General features: G+C 42.0%; 2 protein-coding genes and 1 long non-coding RNA gene across 3 annotated transcripts in view; 2 read left to right on the forward strand and 1 right to left on the reverse strand.

Annotated features, from left to right (window-relative positions):
* The window catches only part of LOC142899099 (uncharacterized), a 39,953-nt gene extending 30,530 nt beyond the window's left edge, over positions 1-9,423 (reverse strand). Inside the window, exon 1 of the long non-coding RNA XR_012928691.1 lies at positions 9,361-9,423. This is a non-coding gene — a long non-coding RNA (uncharacterized LOC142899099). The remainder of the gene's footprint in view (positions 1-9,360) is intronic.
* On the forward strand, positions 1,860-10,551 carry slc12a3 (solute carrier family 12 member 3). Its single transcript, XM_076042539.1, has 26 exons — positions 1,860-2,778; positions 3,605-3,739; positions 3,895-3,970; positions 4,095-4,190; positions 4,557-4,696; positions 4,806-4,916; positions 5,181-5,292; positions 5,408-5,538; positions 5,632-5,716; positions 5,919-6,079; positions 6,278-6,385; positions 6,620-6,743; positions 6,864-6,965; positions 7,139-7,294; positions 7,390-7,489; positions 7,725-7,836; positions 7,944-8,081; positions 8,341-8,447; positions 8,566-8,648; positions 8,775-8,852; positions 8,968-9,066; positions 9,338-9,449; positions 9,623-9,709; positions 9,956-10,082; positions 10,220-10,287; positions 10,410-10,551. Exons 1-26 carry the CDS (start codon positions 2,494-2,496, stop codon positions 10,549-10,551), a joined length of 3,075 nt encoding a protein of 1,024 aa, XP_075898654.1. The 5' UTR covers positions 1,860-2,493.
* Positions 10,552-11,297: 746 nt separating this feature from the next.
* Positions 11,298-19,912, forward strand: herpud1 (homocysteine-inducible, endoplasmic reticulum stress-inducible, ubiquitin-like domain member 1). The gene is made up of 8 exons (XM_076042540.1): positions 11,298-11,667; positions 12,897-12,974; positions 13,521-13,598; positions 14,106-14,278; positions 14,688-14,798; positions 15,492-15,869; positions 18,113-18,236; positions 18,547-19,912. Exons 1-8 carry the CDS (start codon positions 11,515-11,517, stop codon positions 18,730-18,732), a joined length of 1,281 nt encoding a protein of 426 aa, XP_075898655.1. The 5' UTR covers positions 11,298-11,514; the 3' UTR covers positions 18,733-19,912.
* Positions 19,913-20,897: the final 985 nt, after the last annotated feature.

Here is a 20,897-nt window from a genome sequence, read left to right on the forward strand (position 1 = left end):
ATGGATAAACTACACCGACTTATTTGTATGAAATCTCTGGAAAAAATATTAATTTTAGTTTGTTTTTGTTTTTTTAACTTTAGTGCTTAACATCTGTCGAATCTAAGTTGTGCTACATGTTGGATTAGAATTGTGCTACAGAACGCAGTGTAACTTGGCATCCACTAGCAAACAGCAAGGCGGTCTGTTCAAAAGAATCGCTGATCAAAGGGCCCGATGTTTTGAGGCGGTCGCATGAGGGAGATGGGATCACTTCAAAAGATGTGAATGGCATGCTGATTGGGTGGTTGCCACCACATCTCTGTTGAGGTGACCCACTGCAGACCAATCTGCAGTCTGAGATCTTTAGTTTTTGCTTGTCAATCATTTTGATCACTGACTCAAAGAGGTGTTCCACTGAGCAGGTTCCCCCACAGAATGTTTTTTTTCTAAACAGTCAGAAGCGAGTAGCTGAGCCTGTGCGCAAACATTTTCTCTTGATAAGACCGGAATTGTAAACAAGTTTAGAGCAGTCTAATATAAGTTACGAAGTGATTTTTTTTTTTTTAAAAAAAGCTATTAACTGCCCCACCTCCGCTTTACCTGCTGGGTTAAGGTGTTCTTTACAGTAAAGAAGTTGCTTAACCTTGAATAGCACAAGTACATTTTTGTTGCATGAACTAAGGTTATTTTTCACTCCCCACAATAATTGGGGATAAAAACAAAGAAATTGGAATTATCAAAATTATTAGTTTTCGCTTGTTTTCAAAAACATTGCTTTTGGTACAGTTAATAACTTCTGTCATTGCGTCTTAACTGTAGCCATCTCAGCATATTGCTTGTAACTTCCTGTTTTTGACACAGGTGAACTTTCAAAGTAACCTGTAAATTGGTGTACATTTAATATTGGTCAGAATAATATAACCGACCTTGGCCTGGTGCGCGTATGTGTGTCTGAAGTGAGTGTTACGTGTTAAGCATTGCTGGAAATGACTGTGTAAACAAAGGTCTCAGACAATTTAACAACTTCAAACAAGTGTGGGATATCTTTCCACCAAGTTCAAAATAGGAAGCAGTGAGAGTCATTTGCATAATGCATATAAGTACAAAACAATCATACTGCCGGGCCCTGAAACATAGAATAAAATAATATATGCTTTTTATATCACAATATGCTTTCAGCCTTCAATGCTCCTGTTTTCACCAAGCCCACAGGCACAAGCAGCAGCAGAAGTTAATCATTTAACCTTCACTAATGAGTCCAAACTATTGTTTCCTTGAAATCAAGGACAATTTGTTCCTGTTTTCCATGCAATACAAGGAGTATTCTGTTGTCACAGTATAGGGTCATTTGGGTCATTTGGAATGCTTATTTATTTTGAATGCCAACGCATTAGACTGCTTTACAAGGCTGAAAAGTCACCATTTATATTTCGTTTTGGATACATAACGGATTTAAATAATCAAAAGCAAAGGATGAAACCTGCTCAACTTCGCTGTGTCTCCATTATGATAATCTCCATTATGTTTTGGTGATTAATGCAAGTGAAATATTTGAGCAAATCTTTCAATATAGAAAAAAAACAGATTTTCCATCCCATTCCATCACAAAAAAACAACATAGAACCATTACACATGCAACTAAGAATAGAAGGTCTAGATGCCAGTCAACTTGCTACCGTCCGGTCGCCAGGTGAACCAAGCTCAAACTTTCTTCATTTTAAATATCACTAAATTTTCACCACTCAAGATAATGAGTCATTTCTCGTGTTTGGGTATTCAAACCTCATGATGATGTTGGGAGTAAAACAGTTGTCATTAGAAAATCACTAGAGGACAATCACACCTGCCTCATTAGGAAGCAAGTCCTCAGCCAAGGTCATCTCTGATAAGTCAACCTGTGTCGTGATTGTGTGTGCAACTTGCATTTTTATATTTTCTACAAAAGGGATTAATCATTGATAATCGCAATTAAACTTAATGTACCTGTCATTGGAAGGTTGTTTGACTATTCATTGCATTACCCCAATATCAAATCCGTGTCCTCCACTAGTTTGTTTTTGTTTGTTTTTTGTACAAACCAGTGGGACGTTTGTCCTCAAGTCAAAAGATAAATCCCGAAATCTTTCGAAATGGGAAGTGAGACGTGGATTTCATTAGTAACTGAGTGCAGACAGATTTTTTTTTTCTTTTTTTGAGGGGAGGTGCGTTTGTTGACCCTGTGATGTGAAATCGCCCGTGTCGTTTGTAATAATCTTGTCAGGAGCTCTTTAACTGCTGTTTGGACCGGCCTTTTTTTCACTGCCTCAGGCTTTTCCTGCTTGGTAAAGGTCAAATATAAAACCTGCTCTCGCAGAACGGTCTCCTTCAAACACCCTCACATCCCACGATGGCTTCATCTGCTTGGCGGTAAGTCTGAGGGGGGTCCGTGGTGGTAAATCAGCTCTTGAGGGAAAAGCGTGTAAAGACGGCGAGTGCTGCAGGGAAACTAAAGTCAACACGGATACGCCGGTGATGGCGTTGACAGTCGCCAGTGACGGTGTTCACCTGGCTGCGTACAGGCCAAGAGCTCCTGCATCTGTAGCCAATGGGGGGTCTGCACCTGGCACTGTTGACGAAGCTGGTTATTATCAGTGGCATGGTGACGAGAGCAGCGTTGCATCTCGTACATCTGGAGCTCTAACAGGCTACGAGACCCTGGACTCGCCGCCTCACTATGACTTCTACGCGAACACTGAGGTTTGGGGCCGACGCCGGCGCTTCAGACCTTCTCTGTACCAGCTGTACGCAACGCCAGAGGTAGGAACTTGTTCTTTGTTGTTCTTTTTTTGGTGGTTGTATTATTTGTCTTCAATAGGCCCAATCAGTAACATCCATGACCATGTTTTTTTTTTTTTTCAAATATGTTAAATAAATTTAAACATATTCAATTGCATTTGAGTAATGAATAAGAGCAATTCAAAAAATAAAATCCAACAACATTCCTTACACATGCTACAAAAGAAGTGGAATGAATCACAAGCTTCTAATAATAATAATTAGAAGCTTGTGTTGACTGACTTTACAGCTGCTACAATTTTCTTACACCTATTGTCAGGGAGCTACTAAAACCAGAGCAGATTAACATTTTTGGCTACTGTAAAAATGTGCCAGTGCAAAAAGGTTGTATTCTTACAAGTGAAACCCCTCTTTTCCATGTATACTGTAAATATTAATTATTAGTAAGTTTAAAAAAAAAAAAAAAAAAAAAAGCTAACTGTTAGTTTCTTAAATGGTGTTGTTTTGCATCATCTCTTATAACACGTCAGACTGACATTTGAAACAAAGTTGGAAAAGTCTCTCTCACTTTGTTCTGAGTAGCATTAAAATTTACATTTTTAGATAGAATTTTCTTTCTGTCACGGATGCTATGAATTAATGCAATAATTAACTTTGGAGAAAGTACCACTTCTAGCCACGAATCAAGGCTTACCTTCATTCAAATGCTGTTGCCAAATTCAATTGTAGAACTGTGGAAACTGGCCAAGCATGGGTTCTCATATGATGTGCAAAAATTCAAAGTCACAGTCAAGATTTGAAGGTCTTGGCCACAGTGATGATAGTTTGCCTTGATTTCTCGAGCCAGGATGACTCCAGACCTCCTTTGTACGAGGAGACCGCAGGTGGACGGATGGACAGAGAGGGAGACAGCTCCGAGGACGAAGAGGAAGACGGACCTCCGCCTGAACCTACTCGATTTGGCTGGGTACAAGGTGTCATGGTAGGCTTGATTGTAACTTTAATGTGGTTCTTGCCTCACAATATCCCAACAAAACAAACTGTCCGGCACCCTGATCCTTGGTGTGGCACCAGTCACTTGCAATGTCTGTGATTCCCCGAGACCTTTTGTTGCAGCTCACTGATGTCTTCTCATAGATCCGCTGCATGCTGAACATCTGGGGGGTGATTTTGTACCTACGGCTGCCGTGGATCACTGCCCAAGCTGGAGTAGGTATGTCAAAACCAAACTTCACTTTGATCCAGGTTCATCATTTCTTGCTGTAATTGACCCTTCCCAGATTATATTTCTTTCAACACCTAACCAAAATGCTCTCATTCATCCCTCTTTATTTCAGGTCTGACCTGGGTCATCATCCTGCTGTCGTCTTGCATAACTGGGATCACAGGTCTCTCCACTTCAGCCATTGCTACCAATGGGAAGGTGAAAGGAGGTCCGTTTGCTCATGAATCAGTTCGCTCATTAAAATTGAAGTCCCAGTGACTGTGAAATTTGTTCTCCGCATTTGACCCATCATCCCCTGAGGGAGTGGTGGGCAGCAGTGGTGCCTCGCCTGGGTGATCTAACCCCCCAGTTCCATCCCTGAATACTGAGTGCCAAGCAGGGAGGCAATGGGTCCATTTTTACAGTCTCTGGTATGACCAGGCTGAGGATCGAACCCACCATTCTCAGTGTGGACACTCTACCACCAGACCACTGACCTGGCGTTAAACATGCAGATCGATTTGTTACTGTTAGCAAACAAATATTACTGGAGAGGCTTCCCTGCAATTCCACACCTCCTCCTCTTTGTCGTTAGGTGGAACCTATTTCCTGATCAGTCGCAGCCTTGGTCCAGAGCTGGGCGGGTCCATCGGCCTCATCTTTGCCTTTGCCAACGCTGTAGCTGTGGCCATGCACACTGTGGGATTTGCTGAGACTGTAACAGATATGATGCGTGTAACTATATTTTTTTTTTTCATTGAAAATCATATGATGATATGTAGCAGTACAGTAAGGACAATGTCATAAAAAACACCTAATATTCTCTCTGATTTTTCTCATTTAGGAAAATGGAGTCGCCATGGTGGACAGAACAAATGATATCCGTATCATTGGAATCATCACTGTCACTTGCCTGTTGGGTATCTCCATGGCTGGCATGGCCTGGGAGTCAAAGGTTAGTGCAGCATGAAAACTCTAGTCCTATTCCTGTGATCTTACAAGGACATGGACACAACAAATGGCGCAACTAGATGTATGAGGAGACAACAATAGGTCCTGTTACAAACAAGTGAAACCTTTAACACAGGTCTGCACCGCTGGCTTTAGCAGAACGGCGCCAAACTGAGATTATTGTCTTTTAAATTTGTAGCCAGCATACCAAGCCATGGCACGTAAACAGCGGTATGGCCTTACATCTTATTTGTTTATCATTCTGCAGGCGCAGGTCTTGTTTTTCCTGGTTATCATGGTGTCATTTGCAAGTTACATTGTTGGAACAATCCTTCCTCCTTCACCACAGAAACAAGCAAAGGGATTTCTCAGCTACAAAGGTGACGGCTGTTTTGGGGATGCATTCAGCATTTAACTTCCATCATAAAATGACTCAATAAGTATACATTTAGTATATGAAACCTTTAGAGTGACAATTTACATTTTTTTCATCAGCGGACATTTTTGCCACCAATTTTGTACCCGACTGGCGGGGTAAAGACGGAAGCTTTTTTGGCATGTTTTCAATTTTCTTTCCATCTGCCACCGGAATCCTGGCGGGAGCTAACATTTCAGGAGACCTTAAGGTATGTAGGGTTCCTTGTTCCTTGACTCTGTGAACATATATTCATGTGAGTGTCGTTACATAAAGCGTCAAACATTTTTTTCTTTCCCCCCAGAATCCAGCAGTGGCTATCCCGAGAGGAACACTGATGGCAATATTCTGGACCACCATCTCATACATAATTATTACGGCCACCGTTGGTACGACACCATTTTACACTTTTGCTGTTGTTTGACTCTAAGATAGTTTTGCTAATATTAATTGATGGTACGATGAACTTGGTTTAGCAGGAAACATGTCAAATGTAATTTGCATTGTCACTTCATTATCCGGCTCGGGAATGTAAATAGAGAATGTGTGAATTGCTACCTACTTGCACTATGTGTGTGTGTCACCTCCCAGGAGCCTGCCTGGTGCGAGACGCCTCAGGCCTGGTGAACGACACACTCGCACCATCCTCATCCAGCAACAGTTGTGTGTCTTTGGCTTGTCACTACGGATGGGATTTCACCGAGTGTATCAACAACAACACATGTGCCTACGGCATCAGCAACTACTATCAGGTCAGCACTGATTCTGTGCAAAACACGTAATGAGGCTGTAATTTGACTCTCTAAAGCTATCTGCTGGGCTTGTAAATCCGTAGATGACTGTGATGATAATTTCTGAATAAAAGAAAAGGTTCACTTTGCCTTTCCTTTGACTGTAAAATTGCAAAATAGCAAACATAACATGTATAGTGTTTGTGTTTCTACCCGCAGTCAATGAGCATGGTGTCAGCCTTTGCCCCTCTTATAACCGCCGGCATATTTGGAGCGACTCTTTCCTCTGCTTTGGCTTGCCTAGTTTCTGCCCCAAAAGTTTTTCAGGTGCAGACACACACACACACACACACACACATACACATACAGAGAGGGAGAGACAATGGATGAGACATGCTATGCCAATAAAATCTTGAAACGTCCTGCCTCACACAGACCTCCATTGTGCTCCACTTCTTGGATTTATTCCAATGTCGTCCAAACTGTATTATTGCGTTATTTTTGCGTTATTTATTTTTGGTTTGGTATATTGGTTTATTCTTTTTTTTTTTCTTTTGGTAGTGTCTATGTAAGGACAAGCTCTACCCTTTCATTGGATTCTTCGGAAAGGGTTATGGCAAGAACGAGGAGCCACTCAGGAGCTATTTGCTGGCGTACATCATCGCTGTGTGCTTCATTCTCATTGGTAAGCCTTTAAAGGACACAGCCAATCACGTGCACTTGTTGGAAACACAATGTTAGACATAATCCTGACACACGGACGGGCGTGACGACAATGCTTTCCCCTCTCTCGTCTCTCCACCAGCTGAGTTGAACACCATCGCTCCCATCATCTCCAACTTCTTCCTCTGCTCCTACTCCTTGATCAACTTCAGCTGCTTCCATGCCTCCATCACCAACTCACCAGGTAATAGACACGGGAATGACTGAACGAGCACAGAGACCCACTGGACAAGTGGTAACGGTCGTCCTGGAATTCCTGTAATGAGGAGACAATGAGATGTGGAGGGACGAGTCCTTGGGCTGTGTTTAAACCATGAGTATGGACTCCAAAATGTGCTTTTTTGTGTGTTTCTGCAGGTTGGCGTCCATCCTTTAGGTTTTACAGTAAATGGCTGTCCTTGCTGGGCGCCGTTTGCTGTGTAGTCATCATGTTCCTGCTGACTTGGTGGGCGGCTCTCATTGCCTTTGGTGTCGTCTTCATCCTTCTAGGGTACACACTCTACAAGAGGCCTGGTGAGCACATACATAGTGCATACTCAGAGTAACGATTAAACCATTTACTGCTCTTCTACTGTCTCATCCCACTTCTCATTTCCCCCTGTGGTCAGCTGTGAACTGGGGCTCCTCGGTGCAGGCGAGCTCCTACAACTTGGCTCTGAACCAGTGTGTAGGCCTCAACCATGTGGAGGACCATGTCAAGAACTACCGGTCAGTGATTGGATGTCTCACAAAGTCACACAAAGTAGAATATGGCAGTCTTGATTGAAGTGATCATCTTGACAAGACTCAGTAACTGCTCAACGAGATGTCATCTGTAAGATAAAGTGCACTCAAGATGTTCAAAGGTCAAGCAAGACACCATTTCTCCATCTGTGTCAACAACATCAAGACATTTCAGAAGTGAAAAAAATTGAAATTCTAATAGTCTTTTTCTGACTTCCAGACCCCAGTGTCTGGTGCTAACAGGTCCTCCTAGCAGTCGCCCAGCTTTGGTTGATCTAGTCGCCTGTTTCACGAAGAGCCTCAGTCTCATGATGTGTGCCAATGTGGTCACTGTGAGCACACACACACAACTACTTTATCGTTCAGCTGAACAACAATAAAACAATGCCTAATTTGTTTTGCTTTTTTGTTTTATCATAAATCTGGATTTGTTCGTCAGGCTGGACCCTCCACGTCAGCAGTGGAGCAGGCTTGCAGCGAGACTCATGTTACTTGGTTGAACCAACGGAAAGTGAAGTCGTTCTACAGAGGAGTGGTGGCCACCGAGCTACGATCCGGAGTCAACATGCTGCTGCAGGTCAGAGTGACAACTTTTTTAACAACTGGCACGAACAGTTACGTCAGTCACGTTTCCACGTGAGGAAGACGGGGAGAGAGAGAGAGAGAGGCCACTCGATCAGTCATTGCTATATCTGGCAATTTCCAGACATATTATTACACACAGTTTTCTTGCTGCTGGCTACACAAGGAGGTTTGAGTTGCTTTGTTTCTTGGTTCCATGCAGTGGCTCGCTAACAAATGTCAAAATATTTCTTTCTTTGCCCACACTCCACTAGGGGGCAGGCTTGGGTCGTATGAAACCCAACGTTCTTCTGATGGGTTTCAAGACAGACTGGCTCAGTGACTGTCCTCAAGCAGCACACAATTACATTGGAATACTTCAGTGAGTACTTCAGCTTACTTCACCCATCTTCGAACTCAACAGTACAGTTCACATGGTCGTGGTTGGTTACGCAGCGGTGGTTTCGTGTCAAAGTTCACAAGTGCGTTGTGTGTTTCAGCGACGCATTTGACCTACAGTATGGAGTTGGGGTGCTCAGGATGAGGGAGAGACTGGATATTTCTCAACCATCTCAATTACATGGTGAACAATTTCTCTATGGGACTGGTTGAAAACAGCAATGGGATGAGCTTTTTCATTTATGGTTCTTCTGTTGTGCAAATGTTCTCAGGAGAGTCTATGTAGTAAATGTCTCCGTCCATATTTCAGTGAATTCAGGCTTTGATGGAAGTCCAGAGAATATTCACATCATCTCTGCAGCACCTCGCATTAAAACAAGCACCACTTGTACGTAACCATACATGCTGAATGGCTGGCTGAATCGATTCCAATCAATAAAAAGTGATAAATAAGTATTTCTTTCTTAATCTGAAACACTCATACAAAAAATATTTTTCAGCAGCTTCTGTCTCAATTGAAGCAGCATCTCAGCCAAGTACAGTGTTCCAGGAGAAACAAGGAAAGAAGACAATCGATGTGTACTGGCTTTCTGATGATGGAGGTCTGAATATCTCTTTATCTCACTTTCCTACCATCTCTAAGATATTTAGCAAATGTTTTTTTGCATTGGTGGTATATATAAAAGTACATTTATTGACAAATGTTTCTATGATTGTGCACATCTGCTAAATATACAATTTTAAAAATTACTCCAATTACTACTCATGTCCTCAAGTATGGTTGTTTAATGTTGTTGTGTTAATAAACAACAACAACATACAGTACATATCAAACAGTAAGCGCCAAGTGATGGCTGTAGGTTACTTTCTCAGGTCTGACTCTGCTGCTACCCTACCTGCTGACTCGGAGGAAGCGCTGGGCCCGATGCAAGGTCCGCGTGTTTGTAGGAGGAGATGCTGACAAGAAGGAAGAGCAAAAAGAAGAGTGAGTGCTTGGAAGACTTAACTTTGTGATTTTGGACCCTCATGGCCATACTTCTACCTTGGCTTTGCTACTTTGCTCTTATTTTGAAAGAGCATCTGTCAAAAAACAAACTAGAGTGGCCTTGAATAAAAGGTTTATCTGTCTGTATTAATGATTTGTTGATTTGTTTCTAGGATATTAGCTCTGATTAAGAAGTTCCGCCTTGGGTTTCATCACGTGGAAGTGCTTCCTGACATCTACCAGAGCCCCCGTCCTCAGAAGTACGGCTGTTTTTGCATGACAGTACAGTATATTGCATGATACCAATCACAAAGAGTTAGGCCAATGTATCTTTAATTTACTCCATCTGTGTAACTGAACTAAATCTTAAATAAACATTAGTATCACAGTCACAAATTAAGTATCTGAAGACAAATTATCTGAAGAAATATTAATTATACAGGCTTATTGACTTCATTGCACATTTTCATTTGACCGTGATGCCTGGGTTTCTCTGTGTGTTCCAGTGTTGATCGTTTTGAGGACATGGTAGGTCACTTCAAGATGACTACAAACCCCAAACAGGAGCAGCCAAGACAGCAGAGCAAGCCGTGGACGCTCGATAACGAGGATTTAGAGAGGAACAAAGCCAAGGTCAGCAACGAAAACAATGAATTAGACAGACAGACAAATAGATAAACATGAGTGCAAATCAACAATTACAGTTGAAAACCATTCTACCATGTTTTGTTTTTTTTCTGTTGAAACTGTATTCACCATCTGGAATTTAGTCTCTTCGTCAGATCCGTCTGAATGAAGTTCTGCAGGATTACTCCAGAGATGCCGCACTGATCGTTGTGTGAGTACACCAACCAGACAAAGCATCGCAAATAGTTAATGCCAGTGATCACCTTCCTCATATTTCAGGCTGAGCGTGCATGCACCTATAATTACTTTGTTTCTACTGTGGTATTGCGATAGAACCATGCCAGTGGGGAGAAGAGGAGTGTGCCCCAGCTCTCTGTACCTGGCATGGCTGGACGTCTTGTCCCGTGACCTGAGGCCACCGGTCCTCTTAGTGAGAGGAAATCAGGAAAATGTCCTCACCTTCTACTGCCAGTGATAGCTTTGATTAAGACTATCATACTGTCTGAGTGAGAAATCATTGCTAATATTACAGTTGTGATTTTTATTCTAAAACTGTCAAGGGTTTGATGATTATTTGTTTTTGCTCTGACTAATGAATTCACTAGCACTATTGTTAGAAAGAAATGTTGATTAAATGGATTCTGCATAATAATACAGATTCAATAACTGTTTTACGAGGGCTACTGTGCTTTTTGTGCAAAAAATGCAGTGTGTGGGTTAGATAATTATCAATACATAGACGACATTGACTTTGTATTTTTTTTTTTCATGGACTTTGAGTCCCTCCTCCCACCTTTTTTACTTTAAGTTTTCACTCTTAACAATTGATGTTTCTGCTCATTTAAATTTCATTTGCATTAACTTGTTCGTGGAGTTGACACTTTACAGTACAAATAAAGGTGACGCTGGTTCTTTCAGAGACTTCATTGTTTAGAAAGCATGCGCAGAGGCGTGGTAATTATCAGTACTTGAGATCAAGGTAAAGCTGATACAACGTGACTGATAGCAACACTGGTTCCTTTAAACTCTTTCGGTATATGGTCTGAACATTACTAGCCCTGACTAACTCCAATTATGCATTAACTGAATACTTCAAAGTTTGTATCTGAATAGTCAAATGGAGCTGTTGCGTCATATTCGAGTCAACGCCTGTAAACCATAACATACTTCCGCGCATGCTCAAATGAGGTACAGCTCGGCAAGCTTCCACGTCGTTACACAAGCGGACGGCAGCCAATCAGGTGCAGCCACCGTGTGTTTGGAAACAATATCACTCCCTGCAGTAGAAAAGGCAGAGACACCTCACTCCCAGATCACAGGTTCTTCCATAAGACAAGACAGACAGTGTCACTTTTTTGACTTTTGTGATTTGAAAGAAGAGAGGACGGGCAGCCATACTGTTTGGTAGTGGGAGTAACGCGACTAGCCATCAGTCAAAATGGATGTGGGGAATCCCGAAGAGACGACGATAAGTATTTCCATCAAGACGCCTAACCAGGCACACGAAGACCAAACCATCGAAGGCGTTTCCCTGAACTGGACCGTGAAGGACCTGAAAAGGCATTTGTCGACCGTGTTTCCGAGCAGGCCGGTGAGTTTGGACGGGGCGGGTTTGCTAGCATCGTTAGCGGAAGTGGCTAGCTCGTATAGCTTCAGCGAGGCTGTGTGATGGAATGTCATGATGTAAAGCAGCTGGCAGCCAACAGCTGGCAGCCATAACATCCAGTTTGCGTTCGTCTGTTAGCTTACAACACTCAGCCACACCTCGAATAGGATAAAAACACAAATTCACACACACAAAAAAAAACGAGCAAAAGATGTTTTCCTGCTATGTAAATTGGTACGATTTTCCCCCGGCGAGTGTTGCCATGATTGGAATTTCTGCAGGCAGGTTGTATTTATTGTGTGTCGTGAGTGAAGTCTTGTGAAAAGTGTGTCCGATCAATAATAAGTGCAGACAGAAACTATTATCACTACCAGTCAAAAGTTTTGGCACACCCGATTAATTTAATGTCTTTTCTTTCATTCTGCTGCATAATTATATAACGTATTTCTTATTTGAATCACACCAGCCATGTCTCCTAGTAGAAAGACCCAGGGTAAAATCCTAAATGAGCAGTGTATATAATATTAAACACATTCATTTTTTGATATTCTAGCTCAGGGTTCTCTTTTATGCACTTCATTGGTTCTGGTGAGGTTGCATGGATGACCTTTTCACTTCCTTTAAAAAACAATCTTAGTTGAAATAAACAGTCCACAATTCATCGCTTCAGCATTTCTGTTGCGGAACCGTTTGTGTCTGTGCCACCTCAAAGAGGGAAGCAGACTTCTGATCAGGACTAAGAAACTGTTAAACTAATGTGGATGGTGGAAATACTGGAAATAAACTAACGCCTCAAAGTGCCTTGTAAAACGCAGTCTGTAAAACGTTGCCTACAATTGCGTTACAACTTATTGTGCTCCAATGTTAAGAAAAACAAAACTGAAACATTACAAAAGGTCAGGGTATTTGTTGTTTTATTTTCCCCCTCATGCGTGACAGCTGACCAGTCATGCTGCGTGACACCAGCCCAGCTGTGTCAGTGGTTCTCTTATGTTTTTTTACAAGTCAGGGGAAATTTGTAAAAAATGATTTTGAGTTATTGAATTAAACGATTTTTGAAACAATCATTTTAAAAGGGGATCTCCCATCAAAATGGATAACTGTGACAAGCGTGAAAGCACTTGTTTTCTCATTTCCTTTATGAGAAACTTCTCACGCAACAGGTGCGCACCAGTTCAGTTCAGCTACAAGCCACTTGTGTTTGTTCTCTGCAGGCTGTCAACGAGCAGAGGCTGATCTATTCTGGTAAACTGCTACCTGACCACCTGCACATAAAGGATCTTTTCAAACAGGTATGGAAGAGAAGTTGTCAGTACAAACTGCTGTGCTTGCACGTGTTGCTTTAGTTTGGTCTGTTCACGTTTTCAAAAAGTCCCATGCTACGGATCATTTATTTTTCTCAAAACAATCGGCATGTCTATTTTTATATTGCAGACAATCCAGTTTGTGCTTGTTTCAGCCTTTTTGCTCTCCACGCAGCCTATGACTGATATACAAATAGCCATAAAGGACAGAGACGGTCAGCTTTCAGAGTTTTTGTTGTCTTATGAAAAGTTGAGGGTAATGTTTCATGCGTTTGTTTTCTGCCTCGACCCCCTATAGAGGCTCTTGTTGGTGGATAGGGGATTAAATGTCAGCAGATGCAACACGCCATCTGCAGAGAAAGAAGACATTGACAATATTGGCTGTTATGTTTAGATTGTTGTGGTGCAAAATGACAAATCCATGGAGTAACATATGTATATATATATAGGCTGAATACCAGTTTCACTCCATAGGCTGAGGTGCCACAGTGCGTGCTGTCTTGTTTTCTAATCCAGTGTTTTTCTTGTTGTCAGACTAATGGCGTTCCAACAATGCATCTGGTGTGTCCCTATGGGAGCCAACCCCAAAGACAAATGGAAGCCAAGCCAAAGGTAAATACTGGTCTTCTTTCTTCGTTGGAGACTGATTTATGTGTCAATGTGCATCCACCCAAACCTCAATTCCCTTGTTTGATTCCGTTTTAATTAACGTTAATTAATCTTAACTCATAGAGTATTGTATAGTTTGCAGTCCTGGCAATCAATCCTTGCAGTAATGATTGTTGCATGCATAATGGCTCAGTGGGACTGTCTTCATTGTCGTCCCTTGAAGCAAAACTTCTGGTATTTGTTGTTTAGATTGTCCTTAGTCATAGTGTTGCGACTCACCCCGAAGCCGTCAACTGCCAGCCTTTCATGTTCACCGTCAGTTTTAACCATCGAAAGTAGAGATCGAGATAACTCTCTATCTGTTTAGGCCCTCAGCACTTTCTTCCGTCTGCCCTGCTGTACTGTACATCAGCAACAAGTACCAAAACAGTTTATAACGCTCATCTCGTCGAGGTGGGGTTGAACGCTTCTGTCAAATGTTTTCAAGCTCTTCTTAACTCGTCTTTCCAGACCAATGAGACAGAGTTGCCGTGTCCTGGCGCCTCCACCTCATCCTCATTCCAGGCCTCCAGCTCCGCAGAGCTGAGGCACAGGAGGCCGAACTCTGCAGCCTCCACTGCTGCTGCTGCTTCAGCTCAGGCACATACAACAGGGGCTCCCTCGTGGCCTGCTGCTGCTGCAGGGTAAGATTGTGAAAGGAGAATAATTCATCTGTCTTTCTGTATCGAGTAATTCCATTTTAATGAGGATATTGCCATTTTAAAATGTATCTCTAAAATTAATTTAAATACCTCTTGGTATTTAAATGTTACAGGACAAAGCCACCATTACATAAATGAACATATGAGTCAGTCAAGTTAGATTTCTTTTTTTATTTTTTTTTTTTAGTGTTACCATCTTTATTGAGGGGTGCGCTAGCAGGAAGACTCGTTATGCGCCAGGCCGCTTTATGAGTGTGTAGTAGGAAGTGAAAGTCATGTTTCAGTCCTGATTTAAACGTGTATTTACCGCTACATGTCTTTGATCTTAGTTCTGTGTGACTGGTTAAGGCTTTAGCGTCTTTACATGTGTCTTTTTCTTTTCTCTCTGCAGGCCTGGAGCCTCTCAGATGACCCAGCCAGCCTTTCCCACCTACTCGCTCTACAGCCCGCAACAGCTACTGTGGCTGCAGCATGTCTATGCCAGGCAATATTATATGCAATAGTAAGTCGTTGTTGTAAGCACTTGACTTGTATCTGTTGGTTGTTTTTCTGTTTTTTGCCCGTACAAACGTTTTGTACCATGGAACAGTAATTAGAGACCACAAGGTTAAGGATGTTTTCACGCTTGCGTCCTGGGCCCTGATCACTGCGTATTCAGCCCCAAAGTCCAGTTCATTCTATTAGAACAAAACAATCTCTTCCTCATTTTGGTCACATTTCACAAGTTCTATTCAAAACCTCTCGAAAGAGACGGGCACGGTTCACTGGAGCTTTGACACGCAAGTAATTCACGAAAAGGAAGTGACCCGCGTACGCTGCCAGTAAAATGTTTGCACACACCTTATGAATTTAATGTCTTTTCATATATTGTCTTCATTCTCATGACTGTTGACGTTGCAGTTTCTCACAACACAGCATTTTATTCAACACATTTTAGATTTAAATTCTTCAAAATAGCCTCCTTGCATAAAAAGCATATTGAGAGTTATTTAACATGTTTTTCTTTGCTGCATAATTCCATATATCTTGCTCATGTATTTGATGTCTTCAGTATGTATCTAAAATGAAGAAAGTTGCAAAGATTAAAAAAAAAGAATTTGCATGAGCAGGTGTGTCCAAACTTTTGACTGGTAGTTTATACCAATTTCAGCCCGCACATGAACAGCTGTTGAGACCTGCGTTTGCTCCATTACAGCCACGCGGCTCTGGCGGCCGCAAGATCCGCCTCCCCCGCCCCAACGCCGACCATTGGCCAGTACCCGCCCGTCCCGGCACAGCAAGTCCCCGGCCCAGCCCCGTTGCCCAACCAGAACCCCATCAACAACCTGCCAGTGAACCAGAACCAGAACCCGGCGCAGGACGCCGCCTTCATCAACCCCGGCGAGGCCAACCAGAACATGCGGATGAACGCGCAGGGCGGACCTGTGATGGAGGACGAGGAGGACGTGGAGCGAGATTGGCTGGACTGGTTGTACTCGGCCGCCAGGTGCGGCGTCCTGCTCATGATCGTCTACTTCAACTCCAACTTGAGTCGCTTCCTGCTGGTGATGAGCACCCTTTTCCTCATGTACCTGTAAGTCCGCCGTTGCCGTTCCACCAGCCACACTTGGTTCACTTGACTTTTGTAAAGGGATGTTATCGATTAATTGTCGATTAAGAATTTAATCGACTAAATTAAATTAGTTGCAATTAATTGAACATTTTTTACACTGTTTTTTTTTTGTTTGTTTGTTTATTGTTAAATAGCATGGTGTATACCTGTATACCTAAAACAAGTTACTTTTAAACAACTTAAGAAAAAAAAAAAAGATGTGAAATGTGACCCATTAGAAGTCAACTTAAAGTCCAAGGATAAATGTTTAGGGAGTTTTTCCTGTTCTCTAATGTGAAAATTGGTCACATTGGACCTTCATCATTATTTAAGGCCTTCATGACACGACAGTTTGACATGCTAATGGTTTGGTTCATGTTACCGTGCCAGCAGGAAGTCCTGTTATATAAAAGGGCAAATGAGGGGAACTTGTAATGGTAACAAATTGAAAGGAATAATATTGTTACCTGTTGTTGCAGAGTTTGCTTCCGACTCTCCTCTCGGGGTTCAACACTAGAACAAGGACAGTAGTCCCAAATAATAGCTGCATTGGTTAAGTGGATTCCCACAAAACGTCCTTGTTGTGGAGCTCTCAAGAAGTAAATTAAGATTTCTCTTACAAATAAGAGAAGAAGCATATTGCCCTGATCACTATAATGCTAGTGTGTGTGTGCACCAGCCTTCAGGATATACATGTATATACACCGGCCAAACCTGTTTCACCAGCACTGCATATCAACGCAATATATCGCATTCATCCGTCAGACTTATCTTGACTTGTGCATCGACATGACCTATTAAGACTGCCTATTGTTGTGTCTGTCTTTGTGCATTAACTCGGCAAATTCCTTCAGACCTTTTGGGACAAACATTGATGTCGTTTTTGTCTCACAACGATCGTAACTCGGGTCCACTTTTGGTTCTGTTGCCTCAAATTAACGACCTTGAGATGGCTTGAAAAAGACCAGCTAGGAGCCCTGGTGTGAAATGTTTTTTTCAATCATATCCTCTCGCCATCCCAACTGTCAAGTCTGAGCTGAGATGCAACAACGCTCTCGTGCATTATGACCAGCGGTAATTACCAGCGGTATTACCATGTGTTCTGCCTCAGCAGCTGTTTATCATCGGGTCAGGCCACGCTGTTCTTTTGCCAAAACTTGGTGCTCCTGCTCTCACGGTCTGTTTGCCGGTTACATAATCCACCACGGAAGCGCCACCGACACACACGTCTTTCATTCCACAAGCATGTGTCACGTCCCTGGACGGAACATCCCAAGTAATCCAGAGGATTCAGAACTTATTTGTATTTATAATGTGCACAAATATATTACTGAGAGAAGTGAATCAAAAGCCAAATTGAAATTCTTCGCTCAAGGACACGGACCGCTCCTGCACGTGTCTGACTAATCATTCCTTATCAGCGGCAGTCAGTAGGTTAATGTTCAGCCAGAGAAACAGCAGACATGTGTTTTCCATCAGCATTCACTTCTTACCTTCCCAGAGTGACTTTTCTGTTCCTATTTGTCTTTGATCAGCTGCCCAGGAAAGTCAACAGGACTGTAATTTCCTCTGCAACAGTGCCGTGCACTTACACATACACATACACCCTTCAAGGACAATCAACAGTGGAGATAATTTGACGATAATTGTATTTACTCAGGCATGGAAACTATAAAACTATTAGAATTACAAAAACACACAATGAAAGGATAAACTTTTCCAATCAGGTCAAGCAAAACATTTTTAAAAGATTATATATTTTCTGCAAAGGTGCTGCCACTTTCTGCTGCTCTAGTTTGGTCCAAATTTCAATGCACTAAAGGCTATTCTGATTATTCTGATTCTCACCAAAAGAGGTGACCAGTCTGTACAGGAGTTGGAAAAACATTCATATCAATCTATATATAACAAACAACCAAAGCAGATATGCAAAAGACAGTCAAATTGTGGAGGCGAGGATGAGCAAGTTTGTATAAACCATGAGTGCATTATTTGCCTTGACTTCAAGGAAAGGTGTCCAGAATGCCATCTGTCACACAGCATATTTATAAATATGTATTTGTATTAAAATGACACCTTCAAAAAAAACAATTGAATCCAGTTTTACTGTTTACATGATTACACATTCTTCCTCATGACTAAATGTTGCACACTGAGAGTCTTCTTTCTGACCCCCTGATGTTGTATCATATGCTCATAAATGTGTTGTGTTCCCTGCTCTACAGACACACTGCTGGTTGGTTTCCCTTCAGAAGGCAAGAAGATCAAGATCAGGCCCAAGGACCCGTCCACCAGCAGCCCCCTGAGGTCCAGCGCAACCAGCAGAACGATGACAGACATCCAAACCTGGTGAGGTCTCATCTTTGACTGGACGTGTTGTCCTCTTGTCCACTTCCTGTTGACCAGAACTTGCGAGCTCTGCTGCGACTGGCTGCGTCTCCATTACAGTTTTTCACAAAATAAAAGCGATATTTCTAAAATTTCAATAGCCTTTTTTTTTTTTGCTAAATGGTGTCTTTGTAGCACAATCCAGCACATCACAAATGCATAAGTTGTCCAAGAACCTTTTTCCACCACTCTAGATCTTGATCTAGGTCATTGTGTGTCGTATTTTTTTTTTTGCCTTTTCAATATTCAACTCTGAACCCTGTCTCTTCAGCCGGACGATGCCGCTGACAGACGGAGGGAGGAACCCGCAGCAGGAGACGGATCAGACGGGGAAGAACAGCTGACGGCAGTGTTGGTGCCTCCTCACCAGGCGTCGGTCATGTGGACGGCCTGGGTCTTCTTCAAAACTTTCTTTTCCTCTCTGGTACCTGAAGTCCCTCGCGGTGTGGCCAACTGACAACCACCTGGAAGAGGCTGAGGCTGCAGACTAGCCGGGGTTTCAAACCCAATCGTGAAAAAGAATTCCGGAGGTGTCACCACTGATCGCAGCACCGTGGACGCAGCGACAGTTTAAAACAGATTTGTTTTTAAGTCTTTGAAACTGAAACCAAATGGCACAGAGATTCCCAACTGTGGCGTCTATCCAACCAGGTGTTTTGTTTTTTAGAGGTAGGTGGCAGCTAAAGGTAAAATGGACCTGCTCTACATGATGAAATTGTTGAATTGCAGGCAGGTAAGCAAAACCAGCAAGAAAAAGAAACTGTTCAAACTTGCCACGCTTTTCAAACGAGTCGCTTTAGGAGACGTTGAATGATGAGGTCGATTTTTTAATTTACAAACCTACCAACCATTTCTACTGAATTCAAATCCCCTTATTTGCCAAATCCTGGGTTTCCAAAAACAATCGATATGCTCCCCAGATGTATTTAGTCTTTTTTTTTTTCTTCTAGGGATGTAAAAAGTTTACAAAACGACAGAACACAGTTTCATACTTCCCAAGTCTTCTGATATAGGCGGATCTCTCAGTTATTGTTTTTGTTTTGTTTTTTGCTGGTATTGGTAATGGTAACCAAATGAAAGAACGCCTGTATTAATGAAGCCAAATACTCTGTATATACTGTCTGTATTCAAAGTTAAGCCGCCATATTAAAAACACCATTTTGTAGATATGTACACAAAGCACTTTATAATGTGTTTGTTATGCAATGCCTTTATGTTTGCAGGGGTCACGGTTATGATTATAAATGTTTAATTTAAAACAAAATTTCTTTAAAAAGTTTTATTTTAAAATATAAGCTAATTCTTAATTTGGAGTAAGACAGGGTTAAAATCATTTTGATCTTTCCAAAATTAGTAGTATAATAAATTGACCCGATAAAAAACCCTTAATCTGTCTTTTGACTTTAAACTTTAATTTATGGCACATATTTTTTTTAGCATTAAGGGAGGGTCCATTTAGTTTTCTTTATTTTTCTCAAGCGGAATTGGCACTCTGATGCCCTCTGGAGGATAAGCTGTTCATAATATATATTTGATGAGCAAGTTTGGCTTTTTCTTGTGAGAGTTATTGCTTGATGGATAATGTAAAATAAACAGTCTACTGGGAGACTCAATAAAGCAATAATGGTCGCAATAAACACTCTTAATTGTGATTATTGAATTGTTTGTCTTCCCATTCTGGTTTGTAAGGTTGGCATTCATTGATTTTTCAACAAAGAATGCAGCCACATGTCGGACAAACATGAACTTGAGTACACTTGACTATGGTAGCACCACAAACACCTGACGAGTCGCCAACACTTCTTGTTAAGGTAACTGGGGTGGCTTTATTCTATTGAGACATACAAGGACCCAATAGCTTGTTAATTTGTTTGCATTGTAAGACTGGATCGTATACATAGATAACAACAAGTTCTAAATATTGATGCATCTGCACTCTTTTTTTATTTTACTACCCGACTTTAACCTTTTCAAGATGAAATACTTCATTCAGATCATACAACTGCAGTGCCTCGTTTGGCCTGCAGCTACAGCAACATATACGATCGGCCTCAATCTTCAAGAACACAAACTCCTAATCTCCTTTAAATAGACTGCAGTCTGTTGTTCACAACAGGGCATTTACTCAGAATACGTGTACGCCAGTTTGCGGAGTTGTTCTAGGAAGGTGACCTCTAAAGCCTAACGGCACCCCCTACTGTAAACATGTCCGATTGCGCCTTCTACCACTGTCAAATCAGGTCATCTTCCATTAAAAATGGGTTCAGTTCCCACAAAGGAAAAAATATACGACGCTCTCTAATTATTCGCACGTACCAGTGGACAAAATGTGACATCTAAAGGTTGCCGTCACTGCCTAACATCAACCAATCTGTAACTTTTGGCGTACGTCATTGAAGAATCCAGTGCCGACGGTGTTGAGCGTGCTGCAGGTGTATTTTGCTCACGCTAGATGGCGCCACATGCCTCTTGCTGTGGTCCCCCGGGTTTGACTCCGCGGCGTGACTCCGTTATTATCGGTCACTGGCCTTCTTTGCATGCAGCTCCTCAAATAGGATCAATTTTGCAACAGGAAATCTGTTTGCGGCGATCGTCCGTGTCCAGTTTTACCGTGAACAGACA

The sequence above is a fragment of the Nelusetta ayraudi genome, unplaced genomic scaffold, assembly GCF_046127955.1.
Source record: "Nelusetta ayraudi isolate G7.1 ecotype Tasmania unplaced genomic scaffold, CSIRO-AGI_Nayr_v1 ptg000071l, whole genome shotgun sequence".
Classification (NCBI taxonomy): Eukaryota; Metazoa; Chordata; class Actinopteri; order Tetraodontiformes; family Monacanthidae; genus Nelusetta; species Nelusetta ayraudi.